This window comes from Camelus dromedarius, chromosome 6, assembly GCF_036321535.1.
Source record: "Camelus dromedarius isolate mCamDro1 chromosome 6, mCamDro1.pat, whole genome shotgun sequence".
NCBI lineage: Eukaryota > Metazoa > Chordata > Mammalia > Artiodactyla > Camelidae > Camelus > Camelus dromedarius.
In genome coordinates, this window is record NC_087441.1 from 63,284,548 (window position 1) to 63,310,576 (window position 26,029).

The 26,029-nt window shown below is 39.6% G+C and overlaps 2 protein-coding genes and 1 non-coding gene across 4 annotated transcripts in view; all 3 read right to left on the reverse strand.

Moving 5' to 3' along the window:
* LOC105089248 (cytochrome b5 reductase 4) overlaps positions 1-18,827 on the reverse strand; it is a 67,032-nt gene extending 48,205 nt beyond the window's left edge. For both annotated transcript variants that reach the window (XM_031455993.2, XM_064486895.1), the window contains exons 1-2: positions 18,618-18,827; positions 14,370-14,523 (exon numbers count right to left, since the gene is read on the reverse strand). In XM_031455993.2, the coding sequence (XP_031311853.2) occupies positions 14,370-14,523; positions 18,618-18,692 (229 nt within the window). In that variant the 5' untranslated portion in view covers positions 18,693-18,827. The remainder of the gene's footprint in view (positions 1-14,369; positions 14,524-18,617) is intronic.
* On the reverse strand, positions 2,516-2,643 carry LOC116154550 (small nucleolar RNA SNORA11). The gene has a single exon (XR_004138523.1). It is a non-coding gene; the product is annotated as a small nucleolar RNA SNORA11 (small nucleolar RNA).
* A 2,311-nt stretch (positions 18,828-21,138) lies between the features above and the next one.
* On the reverse strand, positions 21,139-25,217 carry RIPPLY2 (ripply transcriptional repressor 2). The gene is made up of 4 exons (XM_031455894.2): positions 25,085-25,217; positions 24,826-24,904; positions 24,431-24,495; positions 21,139-21,306 (listed from the first exon to the last, which is right to left on the reverse strand). Exons 1-4 carry the CDS (start codon positions 25,192-25,194, stop codon positions 21,159-21,161), a joined length of 402 nt encoding a protein of 133 aa, XP_031311754.1. The 5' UTR covers positions 25,195-25,217; the 3' UTR covers positions 21,139-21,158.
* Between the last annotated feature and the right edge of the window lie 812 nt (positions 25,218-26,029).

The following is a 26,029-nucleotide window of genomic DNA, read 5'->3' on the forward strand; positions in this document are numbered from 1 at the left end:
TGTGTCTCAGATAACTGAACTCAGAACTGGACTGCGGCATGCACTAAACTATGCTCAACTCCCAGTCCTATATGAGACAGACAATGTAAGATTCAAATACCTATTTCATATCTATTAATCTATCTCCCAGATGAGGCTGCCACAATTTTTCAGGTTAGGTAACCATGTATGTGAAACCTAAGAGCCCACCAATAAGGAGTGAACTGCATCCTCATGGTTCAGGCCACACATTCACTATTAAGTTTTCACTTTCCCTTTGTTCTATTTTGAAAGTCAGAGAGTTTCACAGTGTGGTCCAGGGGCTCCTGCAGAGCTCAAGACTCTTTTGGTGGTCCAAGGCCAAAACTTTTCATAATAAAACTAAGATGCTGTCTGCCTTTTTAAAAATCTCATTTTTTTCCACAAGTGTATAAGATTAAATGCAGAAGGTGATATGAGAATATAGTTGTCATCTATTAAGCCACATATTAAAGATATTTGCCAAAATGTAAAACAACGTCACTTTCTCATATTTTGTTAAAATTTCATTTTCCATGAAAATATTATTGTTTATGATAACACAGAGTGAATTTACTTTTACTTTTAAATTAATTTTAAAAATTATTTCCATTTCTCAATTTTAATTTCTAAAGGGTAAACATTATTAGCCATAACCACCATAAACAAAGGTTCTTTGGGGTCTTCAATAATTTTTAAGAGTAAGGGATCTTAAAACCAAAAAGTTTGAGAACTACTGCTATAACTAAAAGTGCTTTTTTTAATTAGATTTTAAAATAATTTGTTTTAAAATTCAAACACAAATGTAACTCCAAAGCCCAACATTATATTCATTCAACAAAAATTTATTTAATATGTACCATGTATGTGCAATGTATTATGCTACTACACTGCGGTATTCCTATTTGTTTCACTAATCATCACTGTTCATTTTGTTGGTTCTAAAATAAGTGAAGGAAAAAGGTGTGTTCACCTAGTAAAATCATGGCATAGTTCACTGTATTCAAATGCATGGATCCATTTTTGCAAGTACTGTGACTACTTTGCCATCTTGTGTTCAGTAAAGGAACTGCATATTATTTTTATTATCTCTAATGTTTAGTTCTTCTAACTGCTAAGAGGGGATGATAAAGTATGCAACAATGGTTATTGATTTGAATTCTAGCTTTCAATTCTATTAATGTTTGCTTCATGTATTTTGAAGCTTTGTTATCAGGCATAAACAGTCTTCCTAAAGAACTGTCCTCAACATTACAAAATCTCTAGTCTAAAGATTCTTTGTCTGGTAATAGATCTTACCTAATATTAATATAGTCTAACTTTACTATATTTACTGTTTAGATAGTATACTTTTTTCTACACATTTACTTTCAACCTGTGTCTTTATAGTTAAAAGTGTATCTTTCATAGATATCATGTAGTTGCGCCTTGACACAGAAACACACAAAGAAAATTCCTTTCAATTAGAATAACTGGTTCATTTATACTTGAATTAATTATTGATGTGACTGAATTTTGAGCAACCATCTTATTAGGCTCCCTTCCCAGCCCCAAGTTTTCTTTTTTTGTTATGCCCTCCAAGTTTTCTATTTGTGTCTCTGTTCCTCTTTCCCTGACTTCTTTTGGGTTAACCAAATTTTTTTTTAATTTCATTTTACTTTATCTATTGTATTTTTAATGTAGCTCTTTGCATTATATTTTAAGTGATTATTCTAAGGTGTATAATATATATCCTTAGGTTTAACCAACATTACTTGTGTTAATGTTGTACCTCACACACGTAAGAACTATTTACTGCTCTCCATTCCTGATACTTTATGTAACCCCACAATACAATGTTACGTTTTAGCTTTTATTTTTTAATTTTTTTGAGGTTAATTTTTGCTTTTATTTGCCAGTGTAACTTAACTACAGTGGCTTACAAACTTTTTTGATCTAAAAAATACATTTTACATCACAAGCCAGCACACACACACATATATGTATATAACTGAAACCAGTTTTGCCCAAAATGCCTACCCTGAGTTTCCTTGTTTTTAAGACTTTTTTTTTTAAAGCAGTTTTAGGTTTACAACAAAATTGACAGGAAGGTACAGAAATTTCCCATATACCCCTTTCCACACATATGTGTAGTCATTATTTTTATTTACTAGAGTGGTACTTTTTCTTTTTTTTAACTAAGGATGAACATACATTGACACATCATAGTCAAAATCCACAGTCCACCTTAGTTTGGACAAAAGTAAAATGACATGGATAGCCATTGTTCTAATGTCATACAAAGTATATTCACTGCTCTAAAAACCTTCTGTCCTCAGAATGGCATATGGAATCTCTCTTTTCCCTTGAAAAGAGGTTCAAAGCCTTCATGTCTGTAAGACCACTCTTGGCCCGCCCATGCATGGACCAGACAGGCTCTAGGTGGCAAATTCCCCCACTAAATACTGTGGCTTTTCTTCCAATAGTGATCCCTGTCCCACTGGTCCTGCCCAGCAGCCATGTGGAGGTGCAAGGGGACACGTGTAGCATATGTGTTCATAGGAAGGCCCCCAGTTTGGGGCCCCTTGTCACAGTGAGCCCAGATTCCTGTCGGGTGTGTTGTGAACAGAGGAGCTCTCTCTTTAGGCCCCCTGCTGAGCACACCCCCAGTTTTAGCTTTTAAAAGTCACATATTTTTTAAAGGAGGAAGAAAAGTAATCCTATGTCTTTCCTTACATATTTACTATTTCCTGAAGACCTGAGCTTGCATCTGGTATCACTACCCTTTAACCTGATGAATTTCCTTTAGAACTCCTTATAGTGAACTCGTGCTGATACAAAATTCTTAAGTTTTTGTTAATCCAAAAAGGCCTTTATTTCATCTGCATCTTTAAGGTGTCTTTAAGGATACAGAATTCAGTGTTGGTGGTATGATTTTCTTCTCTTCAACATTTTTATTGTGTCCAGGTGTTTTTCTTCTGGCTATTTTTTTTAATTGACAATTTTATGTCTTTCACCAAATTTGGAAAATTTTTTGGCCAGTATTTCTTCAGGTATTTTTCTGTTCCATTTTCCCATTTCTCTCCTTCTCAAATTCCAAATAAACATACACTAGACATTTTAATTTTACCTTATAGGTCCCTGAATCTCCATTCATTTTAATTCCAGTAATTTTCCTCTTTGTTCTTCAGATTGGATAATTTCTATTAATCTATCTGTAAGTTCCCTAAGCTTCCTTTTGTTAGGTCCAATCTGCTATTAAGCCCATTTGGTAAAACGTTTTCTTTCTTTCTTTCTTTCTTTTCATTTATTTATTTATTTGTATTTTTTCATTGAACTATAGTCAGTTTACAATGTTGTGTCAATTTTTGGTGTACAGCACAATGCTTGTCATACATGGTTATACATATATTCATTTTCATATTCTTTTTCACCATAAGCTACTACAAGATATTGAATATACTTCCCTGTGCTATACAGTATAAACTTGTTTATCTATTTTACATATACCAGTCAGTATCTGCAATCTCGAACTCCCCAAATATTGTATTTCTCAGTTCCACATTCCCGTGTTTTATAGTCTCCTGTTCATTACGAACACAATGTGATTTCCTGAGATTTTGTATTTGTTCATTCATTACATACCTATATTCCTTTACTTCCTTGAATATTGCTATAATAGATGCTTTAAAATCCTTATGAACTAAATTCAACATCTGGATCATCTCAGGGTCAGTCTTTAATAACTGCCTTTTCTCTTGAGCATGTCTAGAAACTCTGGATTATATCCTGGCCATTGTAAATAATGTTTTAGAAACTCTGGATTCTATTACATTCCTCTAAAGAGTACTGACTATTTTAATAGGCAATTAACATGACGGGACTCACACTCCAAACTCTGTTTTCCTTTCAGAGGAGTGAAAACTAAAACATCTGTTCAACAGGCTGCCTAGAGTCTGTCCGTATACAAGATTTAAACAGTTTATATCCCTCTCTGGATATCTCTTTTTCTAGATTTTCTTCCTCATTTTCCAGTTAGTACAAATGCCCTAAAATTTGTCATCTAGTTCTCCTAGCCAGTAAGACTGGGAGTCTCAACCTGAATTTTAGCCACCCTTCACAGTACCAACTTGGGCATGACCTCAAGTTAAATGCCGTAAAGAAATGGCAATTCATGAAGTGACAATTCCTTCTAAAAATAGATAACCTTTACTCTCTAGTTTCTGTCTGCTTTTGGTTGCTCACTAAGTTTTTAGATAGTTTTTTTTTTTTCTCAAATACGTTGTCCTGAGTTTACAGTTGATATCTGCCAGAGCATTAGTTTAATAAGAGCTATAACCAGATCAGCTATAACCAAAGCAGAACTCTGCATATTATTTTAGAAAACTAGGCAATTACCTTGCTAATGTCAATGGAGACAAACAGAAAGTAAGTCAATAAAAGATAAATGGATTTTATAATGATTTAAAGTAAATGTGGCCATGGCACTTAAGAATAGTAATTAGAATGCAGGCTTGCAAGGTGTTTGATAATAGAGTATCTTAGGACTTTGGGATTAAAAGCATTCATTTGTCTCCCACATTTATGAAAACTTTCTAACGACTGTAAGCTAAAACCACAGAGACACAGAAATCAGAAGAGGAGATGACAGCAATAAAGTTTTGGAAGATTGAAAGCCAAATAATAAGCAGTAATATACTTAGCAGAATGAAGAAATGTGAAATAAGGCCTAGATGTAAACTGGAGGGGAACCTATTTGAAAAAAAAAGCTAATATGTGCATCAGATCCCCCAAAAGGTACAGTAGTCAGAGATTCCAGGTAGTTCTGAAAGTTAGGGTGCAGGAGGGTCAAATTCAATATAAGCTGTATGGCCCTTAAATCCTCTCCCCACCCCCCACAACCACGTAACAAGCCCCTTCCCAACCCACAGGAAGTGTAGGTTTTCTTTGTAGAGATAGTGAACCAGAGAGACACTACACTCAGGGAAACAGCACACAGTGGAGGAGGAGCTTGAATTAAAAATGAGAAGTAAAAGTCTACATGTCAAAATATTAAGATCTACCTCCTACCACCTACCACAGCAGAACACCTATTTGCAGGTGACTGGAGGATTCTAGCCCAAAAGAAAAGACTTACATTAGTAGGTTAGGGTGCCCTGGCACTGCCCCCAGTCAGTTCATTAAAAAAAGTTCTGCCTCTACACATGAAACTTCCATTTAGCTTTCTGGTCCATCACTCTCACCATGAAGGGACAAACATTTGGAGAAAGCCACTAAAAATTAAATTAATGTCTTAAGCATTTATTAAATTGTCAAGGTCTGATGCACAGTTTTTAAGAGCTTAAAAAAAAAAAGGGAGTAGAAATGAAACCAACACTACTTCAGTGAAATTAGAACCAGGAAAAAAACTGTTCTGAAGACAACTCAGAGCTTCAGATTGCTCCAAACAACTTCAATAGTGGTCACTACAATTTACAAAAGAACTAAAAGCATCTGGTCTGAATGCCTCAGTTTGCCCAGGAAGATTTAAACGGAATGTGATAAAGGGCTTCTAAGCATTTCAGAAGGTCAACTGGCCATAATTATCAAGGTCAACTTATGTGACATTATTAGTATCAGGAAAAACAGCCGTGACATTTAACTAAAAGGAAATTGACCGGTAAAAGCATTAAAAATTAACCAACAGTCTGAGTAGTCAGTTATACTCTGAGTATTCTGAAAAAAAAATCCACAAACTTCCCCTGGAAAGAATAATGATCAAACATCATTAGCAACAGCCACATTTACTATTCTTAAACTAGATTTACAACTTATATCAATATTAAACAAGGCATTCTATCTCTAAAAGATCAGTCTTCCTACCTTTCCCCACCTCTTTCTTATTCTATGGGATCATTTCCCTCCGTCCGCCTGTGCCTTAGGTCTACCAATGACAGCTACCAGCACTCACTGCCTTGCAATTAGTAACCTGGGGGTAGGGGAGGGAGGCTAAACATGTCCTTACGCTTTGGGTTATTTCCTATTTTCCAAAACAAGCCAGTGCAAAGATCGATTAAGATGTAATGATGAACTTAAGAAGTAGAACCCATTGCAAGATTTATAGCATATGGAGAAAGACAGAAATATAAAAAGTATCTCCAAAATGTTATAGATGGTCTAACATCAAATGCTGAGGAAGAAAGCCCAGAGGAAGAAGCAAAGTCCAAGACGTCAGGATAAGATGAAGAGAGTGAAAGGAAGAAACTGTTGGAAGAAAGGAAGGAAAGAACTGAGGATGTTATGTAAGATAAGCGACTACCCGAGATCACAGAGGCGGCTGGGGAGGATTGATAAGAGCACACGAAGGGTCAAGTCTTAGAAAAAAGTGTGCCTTACAAAGAATGATGCCTATGAAAGGACTATGTCTTTCCAATATAAGAGAGAGAGAAGAAGTTATACAGATATCACTAACTTTAAGTTCCTTATATTCACAGTGAACACATAACGTATGTGCACTTGGTCTGTCTCTCTCTCATAAAATCACCCCATCCAGCCTCCACACATGCTTTTTCCAGAACCTGTAAAACAGTTCCCCTTCCTCTGTGCCTGGTTAAGGGCCATTTAGATTCCATCTCTGCTCAATCTTCTGGAATCTTCACTCTTAGCACAGCAGACCTCTCCTTCACAATGCTTGTCAGATTTGATTAACACTTTGTGTTCCCCACCAGATTGTAAATTCCATAAAAGCAGGGGCCAGCTCTGTTTTAAACTTCCATATTACTCTCCAGAACCTGGTACAGTGAATGACACATAGTAGACTCCGAGAAATATTGATTACATGAGTGAACCAATACAGAGAAAAAGAAAAAACATAGAGTCTCTGTTTTCTATGAATGACAATTACACACAAAGTCACAAAAAAAGCAAAAGCTATGTCTCATTAAGTTACTAAAAATAAAAACTGTCTCAGAAGGATATCCTATATGATTGTTAATTAGCCATGTTAATTATCACAAGAGAAGAGCTACAAGTTAACAGGCACTTCATCGTAATTTCTTAATGAAGTTGCATATGGTATTCAAAGTGAGTTACACACAAATGCCAAGCCAGGAGTTGGATATGGTAAAAACAGGAGGCATTATAGTGCAGTTTAAGCATAACAGCTTACCCTAGATCAGGTATCCAGAGGTTTTTACTCCCTGACAGGCAGGGTCAATACCCCTACTCAGCCCTGAAGCAGCTGCAGAAGATGGACTGTTGCACTTCTGTCTCCCATAAGATTGTGGGAATAAAATCTCTGAAGGGAGTGAGACAGGAGGGAAGGGGGCAGGGTACAAGCATTACAAGAATGCCACAGCTCTTGAGGATATGATATAAACTGGTTAGAACCAACTTGGCCCAAGATGGCTAAAGATTTGACTTCCAGTAGACCTTGAGCCTCATTATACACTCACTGGAATACATCAGCTTGCTAAATGACACACCCACAGGTGCCATGACAGTTCCCAGGCTGACCATAAAAGGCAAAAAAGTAAGCTGGGCCAAATTCCTGGAAATCCCCACTCCTTCCCCAAATAGCTGGAATAAGCCTCCCTCTTGTTAGCATATGCAGTTACCCAGCCGATAAAAACTAACCCCCCACACATATCGGGGCCACCCCCTTGCCTCCTGAGACAGCAGCACTCTGTCTATGGAGTATGTATCTCCCTGAATAAATCTACTTTCACTTAAAAAAAAAACCCAGCATAATAGCTTAAAATCAAGTTGCCTAGGTTAGAACAGTGGCTCCATTCTCATCAGCTATGGCTTTAGCAAGATGGTCTCCTCTCTGCAGTAGGCATTTTCCCTACCCAGGATCCACTCCTCTTCCAGCAACAGCATCACTTTTTCATCAAGGAGGCACATCTTTCCCGATTTTTCAGTCTGGTCCCTCTCTAGGCTACGGGATGAAACTGCGGCATAGGTTTAAGTGATTAAGTATACATTTTCCCCTAAATAGAACTACTGTTCCAGCAATGAGAATATGATTAAAACTGTGCCAATCAGAGCCAATTCCAAGACTTTTATTTTAGCGACCAAGTAAAAGGAATAGAACCTGAAAATAACTGGGGTTAGAGTTGACAAGGTCATCTTGCTGCTATGAAGAGTGAGTCCTACAATGGAGCAATCCCAGAAGGGAAACTAAAAGACAGTGTGAAGGCAGATCCTGGGGACACTACCTGAGCCCCTGTACCACTCCTCACCTCAAGTCAGCTCTATCTGTTACTTTTCAGTTGATCTTTGCTTTCTGCTTAAATCAGGCTAGGCTGAAATTTCTGTCACTTACATCCATGAGTCCCTAGTAATTATACTTTCTCAATTTCAGTTTCCTAATTTGGAAAGTGAGGATTCTCTAAGCTTCAGTGCCCTCATTCATGAAGCAGAATACCGACCTCAGGTTTGTTGTGAAAATTAAACACTTAGCACATAGCACAGATCTGACAGATCACCAACCTGCTAAGAGATTTAAAAATAGAAAACACTTCTTATAAAGAATATTGAGCTATACACATGATTTTAATTAAAAAACTGAGACTTATGTGACTGGATTATAAGTTCAAGTGAGCAAAAACCTCTGGCAAAAAGAAAATGGCAATAGCTAAAACATAACTTGGGATAAAAATCCCAACACTGAGTTTGCTGTCACCAGGTAATTCAGACATTAACTAAGCCTACAATGAGAGTTATTGCAAATTATGTCCATAAAGATACTGATGCCAATGCGAAAGGAAAGAAATTCAGTCAAGCCCCCACCAGTAACAACAAGAGTAGAAATCAATGAAATAGAAAAGAGACAAGCAAACAGAGAAAATCAAAACCAAAAGTTAATAAAATTGATAAACCTCTAGTAAGATTGATCAAGTAAAAAAAAAAGAAACCAAAAATTATCAATATCAAGAATAAAAGAAGGTATATCACTTTATGAAGTATATCACTTTAATGAAGACATTAAAGAGACAATAAGGGAATATGGTGAACAACTTTATGGTCAATAACAGAGATGAAATTAACTTAGGTTATGTTTTGTTTTTCAGTGAATGTGTCATTTCTGACACAAGAAAGAGAGAAAACATGAATAGCCCTATAAATTTTTTTAAAACTGAATTTGTAATCAAAAACTTCCTTACAAAGAAATTTTCTAAATGTTGGTTGAAGTCTGTAAACCACTGTGTCAATCAAACAAAACACTTGAGGGTTAGATGAGGTCCCAGGAACACCAGTTTTTTTTTCCCTCTATTGGATTTTTAGTGAATGGAAGGGAGGTACAGAGAGAGGAAGAGTCAAAAAGAAAGAGACTGAATGACAATTAAGGAGATAATGACAGATAAAAGTAAAAGAAAGCAAAACGTCTGGGATGTCAGTAGGACAGAACTAATAAAATCAACAAAGACTAGATTACATGCATTAATGATGTACACTGGGCAACCTGAGAACCTATGGGGTGGATTAGAAATGGATGAACAAAGGGGAAAAGATCTGTAAAAAATGTTGGTTTGTATTTTCTAAACAAGCAAGAGATAGGAGAAAAGAGTTGTTCATAAATCTGCAAACTGTCAAGACGGAGAACAGTCTACAAAGCAGACAATCCACAGAACAGCTGAGCTAACTGTAATGACACATTAATGTTTAGAGGCACTTTATATTACTGGATGACATCTTGTGTTACATATTAAAACATTAGTTCCAAACCTGAAGACCTGCTCCTAGAAGAAAATTTTCAGATAGAAAGTTTCTCAGTTGCGGTTTCTCAAAACACAATTGAAGCAGGGAGCTAAGGAAGCCTGGAGAAAAGAACTTACTGTTGGAAAAGTCAGCTCTATTCTTAGTGGGTCTGACTCTAACCTAAAAAGCGTAAAACTTACTTTACTTTATTATTACTGCAGTATAAATAAAAGCCTGGAGAAGTACAGTCAATTCTTGTTACTCTGGGCAGTTGAGTCCCATAAATTGACTTCGAACACTGAATTAGCCAACACTGATCCACTGCTTCTAAGGAGAAACACAAGGCGAGGTTCCAGCCAGCCTCTGGTGGCATTTCTGTCAACCAACCAAAACATGACCTGTTTAATGTGTGTTTCTGTTTAAAGACGTCTTATTCAATACACATTGCAGATTCATGAACAGTGAATTCACAGCGAACAGCACTAACAACTGTGAAAGCACTATGAGCACTGACTTGGGGGTTACAAGTTAATTTTAGTGAGTAGGCAAATTTGCAGATTTAGAACAGAATAATGAGGATCAGTATACTTACAAAAAATTACACTATGAATAATTTTTTTAAAGGTGTACTCTAAATGAACCTAGAAATCTAGAAAACTGTAATGGGAAAAATACCATTTCTTGGAATCAATTTGCCAAGATTTTTTAGTTATGAAACATTAAAAATACAAACCCATGAAAAGTCACTTTTACAATGGTCTTAAGCAGGCCTCTTCAATTTACTAGCATATGACAATCAGCTTTAGGAGAAATCAAAGTATGCTCATTTCTAAGCTATAAATGAAATCCGTTAAATCCCATTTGGGGAACTTAATTCACTAAATTTTTAACAGCAGAACGGCCAGTATATTGACTGTAATCAACTTTTTAGAAATACCATTTACTCAAATGGACTGTTATTGAGTATCAGGCCACACTTCCCGCACCCTAAGATTAAAATGCTGCCAAAAGATGATTTCATGACTTAATACATCACTACCCACGTTGATTATACACTACTGTAAAACACACTACAGAAAAAACAAAGTCTGATCTAGGCTCAACAGAGCTCTCACAAATGAGTGATTTAGATGTTTACTCAAACACCTAAATGTCATGTTCAAAGCTTCACATATTTGTAAATCACCTTTCATTATTGCAGGGGGTGAGGGTAGAGAAACAGCAATAAAGGAGAAGACTACAACTGCATGAATTAATGATACATTCAACTAAATTTTTGAAAAAGCAATCTCTCTCCCATCAATTCCCTTAACATTCCAACCAACTCCTATTGCGTTACAGTAATTACATACTTTACGGAGAAAGGTGAGAATTAAGTGCACAAATTAGAAACTCTATATACCTGCCTTAGAGATCATTCCAGGCCAGTGCCCATGTTTTACAGGCGGCTGCCAGCCGGTAGTGCTCCTTCTACACCACCATTTTTAGGAACGTGACCAGACTCAGCATAGCTTAACATGAGACAGACAGAACTGCTGCTTTGTACTCAAAAAAAACAAAAACAAAAACAAAAACAAAAACAAAAAAAAACCTCAAAATATTAGCTATAAAAACCCATACCAAAATGAGTATTTTATAAAGAGACTGTGTCACTCTTGGCTCAATCAAGCCAAAATCTGAACTAATTTAAAAACAGGGCATTTGTTAGAAAGTGAAGAATTCAATATTTTAAAGAAAGAGAAAAAAATTATACTATGATACCATACTTCCTTGTGGTACAGCTTTGATTAAAACTTGGGTCCAAACATTAATTAGCGCCGACCTTTGAAGCTAAATTTGGCATACAGTCCCTTTAAGAAGATATCATTAGTATTTTAAATTAGAACAGCTAAGAAAAAGACAATTACACGTAGCCTGTGCTTTCTTCTACTTTTACATAGGATTGTGTTAGAAATTACCAGTAATCTGTCTCACGTTCATCCTACTTTGTTGCCTTTGTCAACATCCTGGTTCACCTATTAACTCCTGCACTTCCGTAAGAGCTAAAAGCTTTTCTAGACCCATCTCAATCCAGTACACCCACCGCAGACTGACCTTTCCAAAGCCTTCTCCGATCACCTGTCCCCACATTCGAACACCTCCAATTGTTCACACTGCCATCAAAACTAAGAACACATTTCTTGGCTTGGCTTTCAAAGTCCTCTGCCATCTGCCCGAACATGCCTTCTTTCTTATAATCCTGCAGCAAGTAACCTAAACTCCAGAACATCTCCAACTTTTCTGTCTTGACCCTTGGTGAGGCATGTCCCTTCCCTTGCATGCACTTCCTCCTCACGGCCTGTTGAAGTCCTGCCCACCACTTCAAAGCTTATCTCTATCACAGAAGTGTCTCTGATTTTCCTAACCCACGTCTCCCACCCTGAAATACGACATCACTTTCTTTACGTCCCCTGTAGACAGCCAGGCTTGTCTAAGAGTCATTCACCCTCTCCTGCCAGAGTGGAGGGTCTAAGGGCAGAACCTAAATCAAGTGTTTCTTTATTAAAATTAAAAACCAAACTCTTTCAAAAGGAGAAAAAAGGGACACATCTTACTTTGCAATGAGGGGAAAAGCCTTATTATTAATAGGGTAGAACATATTCTCCAACAGAAACTTTAAAACAATTTATCCTTAAATCAGCAATCTTACCGGAAGAGGGCCATCGATACAAATCTTTATGGGAGGTATGGAACTGGGAACAATGTGTATTACTTTTCAAACAGAGCAAATCAGCCCCTTATCTCCATCAATACATCAAATGAAAAATAAAGTATGACTGTATTACAGCAATGTCTCATTTATCTAATAGCACTAGGATGTGAAGGGTTCACATGAAAGAGTTTTCTGGAAAAGTGGCTTCCTACTGCAGAAACAGCGCAGACATGCCTGTCACATGGACCAGCTGAGAGACATCCTGGGGAAACTGTCCTCCACTTCACCCAGTCCAGCAGGAAACCCCTGGGCAGAGTGGGAAGGTCATTTTGTACCAGTTACTTGCACCTGGTAGACAGGTATGCAGCATGAAGAGAAGGCAAGGGGGCTATTAAAAACCCTGTAAAATGGCAAAAGGAGCTTTTTGCACCTGGCAGAATCCTTATTCCAAGTTACTGATACTATCCACAGCTGTATTTCCCTGAGAAATTTCGAAAAGTTGAACAGCTATTCTTCTGTCTTGGAACAAGCTATATCATCACCTGCTGGAAGATTCCATACCCTCTGCCACTGAAAAAAGAAATTCACACTCTGATTGTATCTGTTATAGATTGAATTGTGTCCCCCCAAACTTCATACGTTGAAGTCGTAACCACCAATACTTCAGAACATGACCTTATGTGGATACAGGGTCAATGCGGATGTAATTAGATGAGGTCGTTCAAGTAGGGCAGGCCCTTAATCCAATACGAATGGTGTCCTTATAAAAACAGCCAATTTGGACACAGACAAGCACACAGGAAAAATGCCATATGAAGGTGAAGTCAGAGATCAAGCTGATGCTTCTACAAGCCAAGCAACTTCAAAGGTTGCCAGCAAACCACCAGAAGAGAGGCGCGAGGCATGGAACAGATTCTTCTTCAAGCCCACAGAAGGCGCCCTAATCTCAAACTTTGGCCTCCAGAACTGTGAGAGAATAAATTTCAGTTGTTTAAGCCGCCCTGTTTGTGGTACTTTGTCTGGGCATCCCTGGCAAACTAACAGTGATACTGGTCTCTTTCCATTCACCATATCGCTGGGTCTGCTGTGCCAACCACACACCTCCTCGAGGAACCAAGTTTCATCAAAATGGTAGGTGCTGCATTCATTCAACAAACACTTATCGATGACCTCTACGTGTCGGGCACTGAGGTGACTGACATGGTCCCTCCCTGCCCTCATACAGGTCACAGTGTCATCAGGATATCTGACAACAAACCAAAATGATATAATAATAAAGTTACAATTGTGATAATAGCCATAGATGACACACTTCCTTTCTTTTTTAAACAGAGGACAGTGGAGGTACTGAACCCTGTCTGGGTGACTCAAGGACATTGCTATGGAGGCCCAGGGTACAGCTGCAAGTGCCTTATAGTTTTTGCTCCCCTCCCAGATGCCAGGTTGTAGGACACCAGGAGATCTACTTTCCCCAACCACCATCCTATTTCTCCCTATTTCTCTGCTCACTTTTTCCAGTCTATCCATTTCTAGTTTGGGGCTTCTAATTTGCTGTGGACTAGAAAAATCAGGTAACTAATATTGCTAAGAAACATGAGTTAAGAAATAAAAATTGCTGCAAGCGAGAACTAAAGATTTGGCTTTAATGTGGCCTTTCTGACTTTAGATTCTCAGAGATACTTTTCCCTACTGAATCCTGTTACACAGCACAAAGGTGGAACATTATTCCATATAAACTATGTGTTATCGAATAATTTTATTACTTTGGTATTAATAAGCCTGGCAAACACTTGTTTTCTTTCAAAAGGGGAAACACTAGGGGGATACTATGTGAACAGTGACTTAGGGAAGAAATACTGTCCAAATTCAGAATTAAGAGAATTTATTACTCATTGGAAGGCATATTTTTGTTATCTAATTGCAAATCATATCACCAAGTAACAGGGCCAAGGGGTTATACAGCATTACAGCTGGAAAGCCCAGACAAAATGTTCTACAGTACATAATAAATGCTACCTACCTCTTATGCATATCCAACAATCATCTTTTTTATTGTGTTTTTTAAGTTCTTCTTCAGTTACTTCAATTAATCTGCCTTTTAATCCCGTTAGGTCTTTTCCACTTTTGGTCAGTCGAATCCAATCCATGAGACTTCTGCCCTGCTTCAGAGGGACCTCAAAAAGGAAAAGGGAAGAACTCAATGTGGCTTCTTCGAACAAGCTGCTTTCCCTCCCCCTCCTGCTGATGGTCTTCAGGCCACTTCATTACTCTGATTCCCACTCAAAAAGATAAGAAAACTCAAATCCAATAATTATAAAATCTTCTTACAGCTTTAGGAGGTTGCATTAGAATTATAAATGGAACACTATATAAAATACCTGGGCTATGAGGCAGGACTTAGAAATTCTGTCACACACAATGCTGTAAATCAACAATACCTCAATAAAGTAAGAAAGAGAGAGAGAGAAAGAGGGAAGAAAGAGAGAAGAAAGAAAGAAAGAAAGAAAGAAAGAAAGAAAGAAAGAAAGAAAGAAAGAAAGAAAGAAAGAAAGAAAGGGAGAGAGAGAGAAAGGGAGAGAGAGAGAAAGGGAGAGAGAGAGAAAGGGAGAGAGAGAGAAAGAAAGGAAGGAAGGAAGGACATTCAATTGCCTCCAAAATAACCAAGTTAATAGGTCTGAGTGCCCTTCCAATTTCACATTCCTTCTTATCAATCCACACATCCCATTCTTACCATCAATAAAAGTCTCTAGGTCTCTTGGTCTTCATAAATGAAATAAAGTGTGAGAACATACATGATCTCTCCCATCCCAAACCAAAATCACTTTACTTTCACCATTCCATAACTGCAGCGTAGTTAAAAGTAATCTTTTGGAAATGCAAATCTAACCAAGGGTCCTCCCTCCTTCAGTGGTTCCCCATATTCCTTATAATAATGTCTCTAAATTCCCTAGAGTGGTTTACCAGGCCCTTCATAATCTGGTCAGAGTTTACTTCACTAGCTCCATGTTTTAACTTTTGCCCCTTCCCATCATATGCCTTAGGTAAATGGAAACGGATTCCTTGATTGCTATGAAAATCCTGTCCCTCTGTCTGCAAAGATTCCCCCGTCCCCCACCTCCACAGACATTACTTCCTCCAGAAGCCTCCTTGTGGTCTTAACAGGCTGTTACAGTACTCACAGCATTTACAACTGCCTCTTTACTAGTCTATCAAGCCTACTGGACTAAACTCCTTGAAAACAGATGTTGGGGTCCAGGGCAGGCCATGCAAGAGCAACACTCTGACCATCCTGTCTCCCTGAAAGCAGGAAATAATCTTCCATTGGACGGTCTCCTCCCTGTACTAGGAAGCAGAAAGACATCCTTTTCACCAGAGATAGGAAATTCAGGGCCAAGAAGCCTGTATAAACAAACCTTGTTACTTCTTTCCTCATTTACTACCCAAACCCAAACTTTGCTTGATTTCCTTACTAATTAAAGACCCAGGCCTACATTTCTTTGTCCCATCAATTCCTCTCAAATTTATTGTTTGTCTAAAAAGTATAAAAGCTGCCTGCTTCGGCCACTTCTTAGGTCCCATTTCCATGAGACCTCTGTGTACGCGAATTAATTTTCTTTTTCTCCTGCTAATCAGTCTTGTCAATTTTATTATTATCCTAGCCACAAGAATTCAAGAGGGATGAATAAAAGTGGAAACTTCCCCCTCCCCAACAGAGACCACATCTCTAGCATATGGTAGATTCTCAATAAATATTTACTAGCATTCATAGAAATAATAATAGCTATGAAGTCTTGAATGCACACTCTGCACCAGGCACTGTGCTAAGGGCTCTTTTACACAACAATCTATGAGGTCTGAATAAAAGCGTAAGGGCTAATAACACTGAGTAAGTGCTTACGATATGCCAAGACTGTGCTGAGAGAAATACCTCATTCAATCCTATAAAATGGGTACTATAATTCCCATTTACTCCCGAAGTAACAGAGACTCAAAGAGGTTAAATGGTGGAAGTGGAAAAAGAATGGGTCTTTGCCAACTCAAAAGTCTACTCTTCCAACAATTATGATATACAACCTCCCCCAACTAAGTTCTATTTTCTCACCCTCTACCATTTCATACAATCCTAAGACAAGTTCTAACATGCTTAAGATTAGCTTATTCTGCAATAAGCAGGACCCCACAGGACCCTCCCTGTTCCTTGTTTGTAGAAAAAGTTTTAGTCTCCTAGGCCTTCCCCAAGTTTCAAAGAGCAGATTCAAACAGTTAATGATTAAAGAAGTGGGAAAAGGCAGTGGGACTCCTAGTCCCTCCTGAAGGGATATAGATAACAACTTGATACATATCCTTGGGTTCTACAGAAATGAGAGCTCTCATGGGATAGAAACCGCTAAAACCACAAGCACATATAGACCCCAGACTGGTTGGAACCAGAAGGCTGATAATTGAGATTTCTAAAATATCCTCATGTTACCTCACCACCAATCAGAAGAATGTCCATAAGCTGATCACTCATCCTGTGACCCTCACCCCTAATGTTGCCTTTAAAAACATCAGGAGTTGCCTGAAAAACATCAGGAGTTCAGGTCTTTTGAGCATTAACTGCCTGTTCACCTTGCCTGGTGCCCAGCAATAAACACGGTACCTTCCTTCCCCACTACCCACTGTCAGTAGGTTGGCTTTACTGTGAGTCAGGCAAATGAATCTGAGTTTGGTTTGGTAACAAGCGGGAAAAAGTCTAAATTTTCTCTTGATTTGCAAAATGATCTTATTTTGTTCTCTTTTTGGACTCAAAGACTCACCTTTGCCATCACTACCTGTGGACATTTTGTCTTTGCCTCTAAGTTTACTCCTTTAAATGATACTGAGGACATGGTTGGTAGTTTTAATGGAGAAAGGCAGCAACTCTCATATTCTTATTCAGAAATTCTTTCTGTGGAAAGGCTATACTATTTCAGCCAGCACTTAATTTAACGAGAGAAACAGGTCAAATGCCAAAGAGGAGAGGACACACAATTAGATGGCCGAATAATATACAGAGCGACAAATGAAATGTCATAGAGTCATATCACATGAAGTCTATAGCATCCAGTGCAGCATTTCTCAACCAGTTTCCTTTTCTGTGAAATGGAGATAACAAAAGCACCCACTTCATAGGATCATGGGAAAGATTAAACAAATTAATACATGTAAAGCACTCAGGCTGTCAGTAAGCAATGAATAAATCTCAGCTATATTATCATCACAGTTGGGGTTATAGACTTCTGAAAAGTTAACAAAAGCTACAGATCCCTGAATCTATAATTCTGATCTAGGGTCAAACTCCAGGTCCATGTGGAGAAAATAAAGAAAGTTGGTGAAAGTCCCAAATGATGCTAATAATGCTAAGACTCAAGAGTCCAGAAATGAAAAAGGGTGGCCCAAGTAGGTGGAAGTCTTGAAAACAAAACATAAAGATGTGGTTATTGAATGAGGAACTAACAAACAGGCGCAAGCAACATTCATGCTGCAATAAACACAGGAGCCAATTTTATTAAATTCTGTAAATATAAAACACATTTGTGCTTCACCTGTTGGTAACAGTAACTATGTTCAACAAAAACTTGAAGAGTATTTATAACAGCTTCAAAGTCAGCAAGTGATACCAGTAGAAAAGGCAGTGATAAAACAACGAGGTACCAGAGGAAGAGAGAAAGGGAGTGTGATTTGGAGAAGTGTCCGTAAACCTAACCGCAGGTTTGCAGACATTTGTTCTCGCTTCTCCAAACTTCCCTAGCTCCCGGAGTCCCCACCCTTGGCGGGATGATCACTGCTCACTGTCGCTACAGCCCAACCTTTCCCTTTTTCTAGGGAACCCACATCGCTCAGAACTCCTTCGTCAAGTGAACGAAAGAACAGAGATTACGTTGAGGGAAGGAAGCCAACAATGAGTGCCTACAATTTGGGAAGCACAGTGCCCGGCCCTAACATACATCTTAATTTAATTAGCAAGGAAAGACTTGGAAGAAGGGAACTGACAGAACAGGATCAAGGGATGGGAAAGAGAAGGGGCCAGTAGGTAAGAGGGAGGGAGGTTAGAAGAGTTCGAGGACTGGACACTGCCTGGGATCTGAAAGGGATCGCCAGCAAGGGCAGGAGGGAACGAAGGCTAGAGAAGGGGACAGCAGGTGGGAGAGGGGACGGAAGAAGAGAACAACGGACTGTGCCGGAGCACGAAAAGCCGGCAGCAGGAGAGAGCTGCTGCGTGAGACCAATAGTGTCACCCGCTTACCTTGCTACGCCCCCCGGAGGCGACGCGCTGCTGCGAGCTGAGGCCCGGGAAAGACTGGGAAGGGACGTTCAGCATCCTGAACCCCTGACCCGGGCCCTGCCCGGGGTCCGCCGCGGGACCGGTTAGTTCTGCTCGGCTCCTCCTCCTGTAACACCTCCCGCTCCGGCTCCGAGGCCGGGCAGAGGCCAAGCCCCCGACCCACTTCCGGGGTCGCCCAGGGTGAGGCGCGTCATGACGCAGCACGTCGAGCCGCTGGGGGCGGAGCCAACGTAGAGCCGGCAGGAGTGGAACCTGGGCGAAGTACGCATGCTCCGTTAGTCCTGCACCCTGAATTTCAGCACCGCAGGGAGGTGACAGCTATTCCGTGGAAAGATTAAAGAATGAAGCTGTTCCTTAGCCTTGGTGCTGACTGAATCGGAGAATAAATTCTTACAGACGCCTGTTAACCCAGAACACAAGTGTCTGTCCGTTGTTAAAGCACTACCATCACACTACTTGAAATATGGAATAAACTAACACTATTAAGGCATTTTGATTTCTCTGAAACTCTCTCCTCTAAAGCACCAGGCTTTATAGGAAAGAGAATCTTTAAGAATTAAGATGCCGAATGCAAACAGCCACTCCTGCGAGGTAAGGAGAAAACTTCACCTTTAAGAGCTCTCGCTAATGACTAACGAATGAATCAAAAAGGTTAGTAAAGTCTCCTTCTGCTCCATTCACTCACTCACAAGTTCTTCCTCCTCATCTAACTTCCTCTTTTTCCTGAAAGATAGAGGGAATTGTGTACTGATACAGCCAACCCCTAAATGTAGTGTTGAATAGCTAGCCAGGTTTACAAATCATATAGGTTTAATTTGGATGCTATCCCCGCACTTAATAAATGAGCAGCCTTATGCAAGTTACTTTAGTATCCCAAAGCCTCATTTTCCATCCGCATAATGGGTTTAGGTTTTAGTAAGGATTAAATGAGATGTCATATGTAATTTACCTAGTAGAGTGCCTGGCTAATAGTAGGCACTCAATAAATGTGGCTGTGGTTCTTCATACTACTCCAACATACTAATGACAGCAGCACAAATACTGTGCAGGTAACACAAGTCCCTAATGCTCAGAGTCCAGATTGGTGACCTGGTGGGTTTTCTGCGTATCTCTTGGGGAACACGCACAGCCTTGAGAAGAATCCAGTGAAAGGAGAAAGTCTTCAGAAGAAATATAGTTCTAAGTAACTTTCTCCATCCTCCTGCCATGACTAACTTATCCTGACTCTGAAACATGGTTTGAACTTGCGCTATTTCAATTGTCTTGTCCTTAACGTGGCGGTAAATCAATGTTTGTAGTATCTTCACAATTAGAAGGAAAAGTGTGCAAATGTATGTAGTCATTCAAGTAAGGGGCATTTCTTAGCTAGACAACCATCTCTGACATTCACCTCTGCTCATATCATTTGCAGTGGAAATGTGTATTTCAATTGCTTGAGATTGAAAAGATTATATCTGAGCTAAAAGAATTTCATGATCATAGCTTACAATATTACCTTTACCATGCAAAGTGCTCCTGCTTTCTCTTTCATTAAATGATGTATTCTTCTCTATGTTTTGAAAAAATGTAATCACAAAGAATGTCTTATTTCACTTCCCATGAGAAAATTTTTACATGAGAGTATCAGGAGCAAGAAACAAGAGCAACAGAAGGTAATGCTGCTGGAGAATGTTTCCTATCTGCAAATTTCTTAGCTCCCCCATGGACAGAAATGTAAAAATACTATCAAATTCTGGCCTTTGGGATCCCCCTTTTTAGACTCCATGTAAGCCACATCCACTTAGATGTTTTGTTTTAATTATGGGGAATCCCTCAATGTAGTGCTATAAGGACTGAAAACCTCTGCTATTTTACTTCTGGATTTAAGGACAGCAGAAGAGTGTTAATGTCAGAATTACTTGACTCACCATTCATTAAAATCTGTAAAACTTAATAGCCCTAACATTGATTCCCAATCTCAATTATAGAAAATGATTTACATTTTTCACCATCTGCTAGCTAATACATAATAATAATGTGTGATTGGTAACATAAGGTGCTTTTCCTCATTAGCTAATAAGATAATATTAGATATTATATATATTATATAGATATTATATATTATTAGTTATTTGTAACTACAACATCCAATGGGGATCAGTAGGGAATACCAGCTGTTACAAGATTCAGTCTTGAAAATTAAATAATGTCATTCTTTGACAAGTCATATATAAACATTTTCAAAGTTATAACTAAAGATAAATTTGTAATTTGATGAAGAGATCCAAATTATCTTTTGTAAGCCCCAAATGTTTACAGTACAGTCAAGACATTTGTAAGTGGAACCTATCTTTAAATTCCAACACTGAATTATAGTGTAGGGATAAAAAAGGCCAAACTCCCATAGTAAATATTTCATTTTATTAATAATTTATATACAAATAAATTAGTTTATAAGAATTATGATACATTTGTACACTAATCTAATTTGTACCTACAAGCTTTGAATGTCATCAAAATAGACTAATTTTCACAGATCAGCTCCTCAATTTCTTCTTCACTATCAGAATCTTCATAAATTGAAATTGTGGCTTGAATTGGAAAATTTTTCAGAAGAGCTTCTGCTTCTTGATATAAGTAATCACAACACTTTGATTTTGGCCAAAACAGTCTGAAAGAAGCAGACAACATAATATGCTTTATTTTTTTCGCATTCAGAATCCTTATGCTCATGAAATGTTCAAATTTCAAGAGCTCCATATATTTAACAACTGGTTTATGCATTTAGATAGAGAGTTTTAAATGCTACTAACAGAGCTTTCGTGGAGTCTACTTGACAAAATATCAATAACTGGTTGATTATTTTAAACCTTTATCCAAGCTGTAAATTGGGTCAAACAAATTCACACCGAATCCTTGAAGTGCATAAGATCAACATTTAGCTTATGTCAGGCATTATGGGTACATTTATTCTCACAAAATATAGAAGAAGGTTTGTCTTCCAATTTCCAAATTCCTTTGGGGAAAAAAATAAATCCTATCAGGACATTAAAAACTGTGATAATAGCCAACTTTATAAAGATGACAAGATATTCTGCACCTTACACCAAGGCAGAAATTACCTAGTATCTTGCTTGAAAATCAGACTTAGCTCTTAGTTACAGATGTAGCCAAAGCAAGTTTAGAAAATTTAAAAAAGCAACATTTTAAAAAGCTTACCTCTGACCCCAACTTTGATCCCATCTCTCTCCCCTTTCCCTACCCAACTAAATTTGGGAACAACATATTGAGATATTGTGAATGATACTGGTTTTATACAAATTAAGTTGCATGTAAATGTGATTACCTCAAAATTTCAAATTTCTGACAACTATTAATCTTGCCATCTGGTCTTCTATTATTTTTCATCCAAGGAAAATAAAAGAAGGACAAGGCTGAATCACCAATTACAGTGCAGTCATTTTAGTGTACAATAAACAGTCCCATGCACCCATATAATAGATTGATTCTAACAAAGAAAAGGTTACATTATGTTCAGTATACTTCATTTTAAAAGGCAGTGTAGTTTATAAATGTTGCTAGCCAAATAGTCTGTTTTTAATTTACAAATTTGGTGCCTAAATAAACAACCATCAGTAATTCGTCATTTAATAAACATTTTAGGGACCTCTTGTCCCAAACATAATTCATAATTCAAAGATGAACAAATCATGGTCCCAACCCTCAAGAAGTTAACAATGGAGTAAAAAGAATCAGAAACACACAATATTACTCAAGACAGAACCTAATAAAAATAAACTTGAGAGAAATATAAAGATATTGCTACAGTAGTTCAGAAAAGAAAGGAATTGCTTATATAGGAAACAACTGATTTTCTAATGTGTAACTGAAACTACCAAACCCAAAAAATGTAGTTTAATTGTCACACTCTCTAAATAGCACACTCTCTCTCTCTGGAATCTCTCACTGACCATTTTTCTTCCAGGGGCTTCATACTTCCCTGAATTTCCCCCTATTCTGAGTAATTCTTCCCAGCCATCCTTGTGAATCTCTCTTTGTATGCAGGTTAGATGTTGGCCTTCCCCCAGTGTTTTATCAAGACTGAGCAGCTCTCATCTGTCACTCCTCCAGATGACCTGACCCACTGCCATGATTTCTCCAATTGTTTATTTGCCAAAGAACTTAACTATGACCACTGGCCTATATATGCAGCTCTCTATTGGATATACCTATTTGAAGGCTCCACAGGCACAATAAACATGATAAAGGGAAATCTGATTCATTATCTTGTTCCCCAGATCTGTTTTAAGCACTAATTTCCATTCTGTTGGTACAGCGTTCACCTGGTCATCAGCCACCAACTTGGGAGACATTCTGTCTTTCTACCTCTTCTTTAACTACTGTATCCAATACATTATAAGCCTAATCTATTCTATCACCTAAGTATTTCCCAAATTCACCCAGTCCCATCCCCATTTCCAGTGCCTTAGAATGGCTCTTTATCATTTCTTGTCTGAATTGCAATAACTTCCAGTTTCACTTTTGGTGTTCTAAGCCTTCATACCATTTCTTTAGTGACTGTTCTGAAACATAGTTCTGATCACACTATTCTTCTGGTTAAAATCCTTTGAGTAACCCCCAGTACCACTTACAGAGTAAAGTTCATGCATTCCCAATGCCACATACATGATCAGAACAAAATTCTTGTACAACATCTGTACAAGGTATAGAAGATCTGGCATCTGGCTCCCCTGCTGGAATGACCACAGCTTCACACACCCAAATTCTAATTCCTTGATGGTCCCAGAAGGAACCATGCTATTCTCTTTTCTGTGCTTTTTTTTTTTTTTTTTTTTTTTTGCCCCACCACTTCCCCCACCTACCATCCATCTGGCTAACTTCAAGGCTCAGTCAGGTAACCACACCTATGATACATACTTCCCTGCCTCTTCCCTACTCCCTCTGGCAGTTAGGCATAAAACTGACCAAACTAAACTATTGCAACACTTCCAAGGGGCTGTGGTTATTTTTAACTTGAGTCCTTCACCAGTGCTAGCACAGGGCAGGAAATTAATCAACATGTATTGACTACTATGTGCTCTTATAAACAAATACATGTTCTACAAACGTTATATAGCTCTTCATTTAACAGCTGGCTGAAGCAGGCAACTGCAGAATTAACCTTTCACTTGATTAAAAGCTACAAAGAATCTCGCAGAAAGGCTGACTTTCTGTAGCAAGGAACAGTAAACCAGCTCCTCCTTGTTAGGTCAGATAACTTTTGATCCCTTTTATGATCCTTAATAATCTTTAGGATTTTCATCACATTTCCATTTTCTGTTACATCTCAAGCTCGATTTGTTCGATTTGCTGTAATCCGCAATTGTGAATACCATTTTTTCTTCTGGTTTGCAAGAGAATAAGAATATACATACTCCGCCTGGTGTGAAGTCAGTTTCACATGAACTCTTTGGCAGTAAGAAAAATTGCTTTGCACGCACAAGATGTCACCGTCCTACTTTTATCAATACCACCCACTTTCCCACTTTATAATATTTCTTTAAGTGTTTACTGAGTGTGCACTGATTAACAGTTCTTTTAGGTGAGAACATGGGCTCCTACATTTTATCAGTTCGATGAGTAAAGGACCTCTGGGACTAGGAAGATAAACATTGTAGATAGATTTTCCCAGAGAGAAAAACTTCAGGGCCAGAGTTTGAGCTGGGCTATGTGATGCCCCAGGCTCTTCCCTGGGGCTGCAGGCGCAGGAGACCCCTAGTGAGGCCTTCACTCACCTGACGGGGTGTTTGTATCGGGAAAGCTTTCCTAAGGCGTCCGTTATTCCGGGGCCATCGGGAATCTGGGGGTGTAAGGAGATGAATCGCAGTTATTACTCACCTTCTTCTAAAAGCTGGAAACCCAGACGACCAAGCGTTTCTCGCGCCTGCAGGGAATGTGACCCCGGGGCTCTCAGGAGCCTTGCTCCGGGCCCAATCTGTGCATCCCAGTTGCTCCGGAGGACGCACTCGCCGCATCAGCACCGACAGGGCCACCGGTACTGCCACCAGCAGGCGCGATCTTAAGCGAGGGGCAGGCCAGGCGCGAGTGCTCCCTGGGGCCAGGCGTACCCAGCCCTGGTGGATCAACTGCGCGGCTGGCAGGCGCGGCCCGCCTCGCGTGGCCCACTCACCGCCTGCGCGGCCTGCTGCGGCGCCTCCTCCGCCTTCTCGCCCCGGTCGTCCACCCACGGTCTCCAGAAGCCTGCGGATCTGCGAGGTGGGGAGCACAAAGCGCGCAGAAGAGAAGTGAGCCCAGACCCGCGAGAACCGACCGCAGCCGAGCGAGGGCCGGGAGGGTGTAGGGGGCGGAGAGCCGAGGGGAGGAGCTGGGGAGGCGCGGACAGGAGGGATGGGGTGGGGGAGGCGCAGGGCGGGGCCGAGGCGCGGTACCCGGAGTCCGCGCCCCCGCGCCGCGTCGGGCGGTCCGGGGCTGCGGGCGGTTGGCGGCGGCGTCGCGCGCACTGGCCGGCTCGGCTCTCCGTGCTCTCCGGGATCTCCATGGGCAGGCTGGCCCCTGGCACCCACCAGGCCCGAGCCCGAGCCTTATATAGCCCCCGCGGCCCGCTGCATCTTTACACACTCGCGCCCTCTCCGCCCATCTCTCCCCTGCCGGCCGCGTAAACAAAAAGGGAGCGCGTGAAGGCGCCGCGGCCTGAACCCCGGGGCGAACGCGTGCAATGCCCAAATGGCCCGGGAAGCGGTTTGCCGAGAGAGTGTTAATCGCTCTTCGACACTTGGCTGCGGGGAATGGGGAGTGGGGGACAGCGTTCGCCCGAGCAGACAAATTCTAAGTGAAGAGGCTGGGAGGGGTTAAAATTAAGCGGTTCTACACGTTTTGTGTATTTCTGCAAAAAAAGACCAAGTGGCAGCTAATTGCTTGACTGGCCCAGTCTCATCACTTCTGGCCTTCGGCAAATGCAACTGATTCTGGACTCCTTACAAAAGGAAGATCAGGTCTTGGGGTTTTTGTTTCTTTAATATATTGACAGATTAGGTTCCTAATCTGCTGCTACTTTTGAAGATAAAAGATTCCCAAGAGCTGGACTGTGAAAGACTGAGTATTCCAACCTAGAGGGCCAGAGACTGGAGTCGTAAGATTTGGGCATATATCTCTGCTCTCTCTTCCTGAATCTTTGTGATTTTCCCCAGCTCCTTATCAGTGTCCTCCGAAGATAAGTCTTGAGTTTCATTTGGACAATTCTGTGACTGTTGGCATTCTGTCACTCAATGATAATTAGAAACGTCTTTCGTGGGTGTTGGGTGTGTGTAGAATAATAATGAAATCTTGGAAAGTTATGATGTGGGACAAGTTAGTCAGCCTCTCTGTGCCTTTTT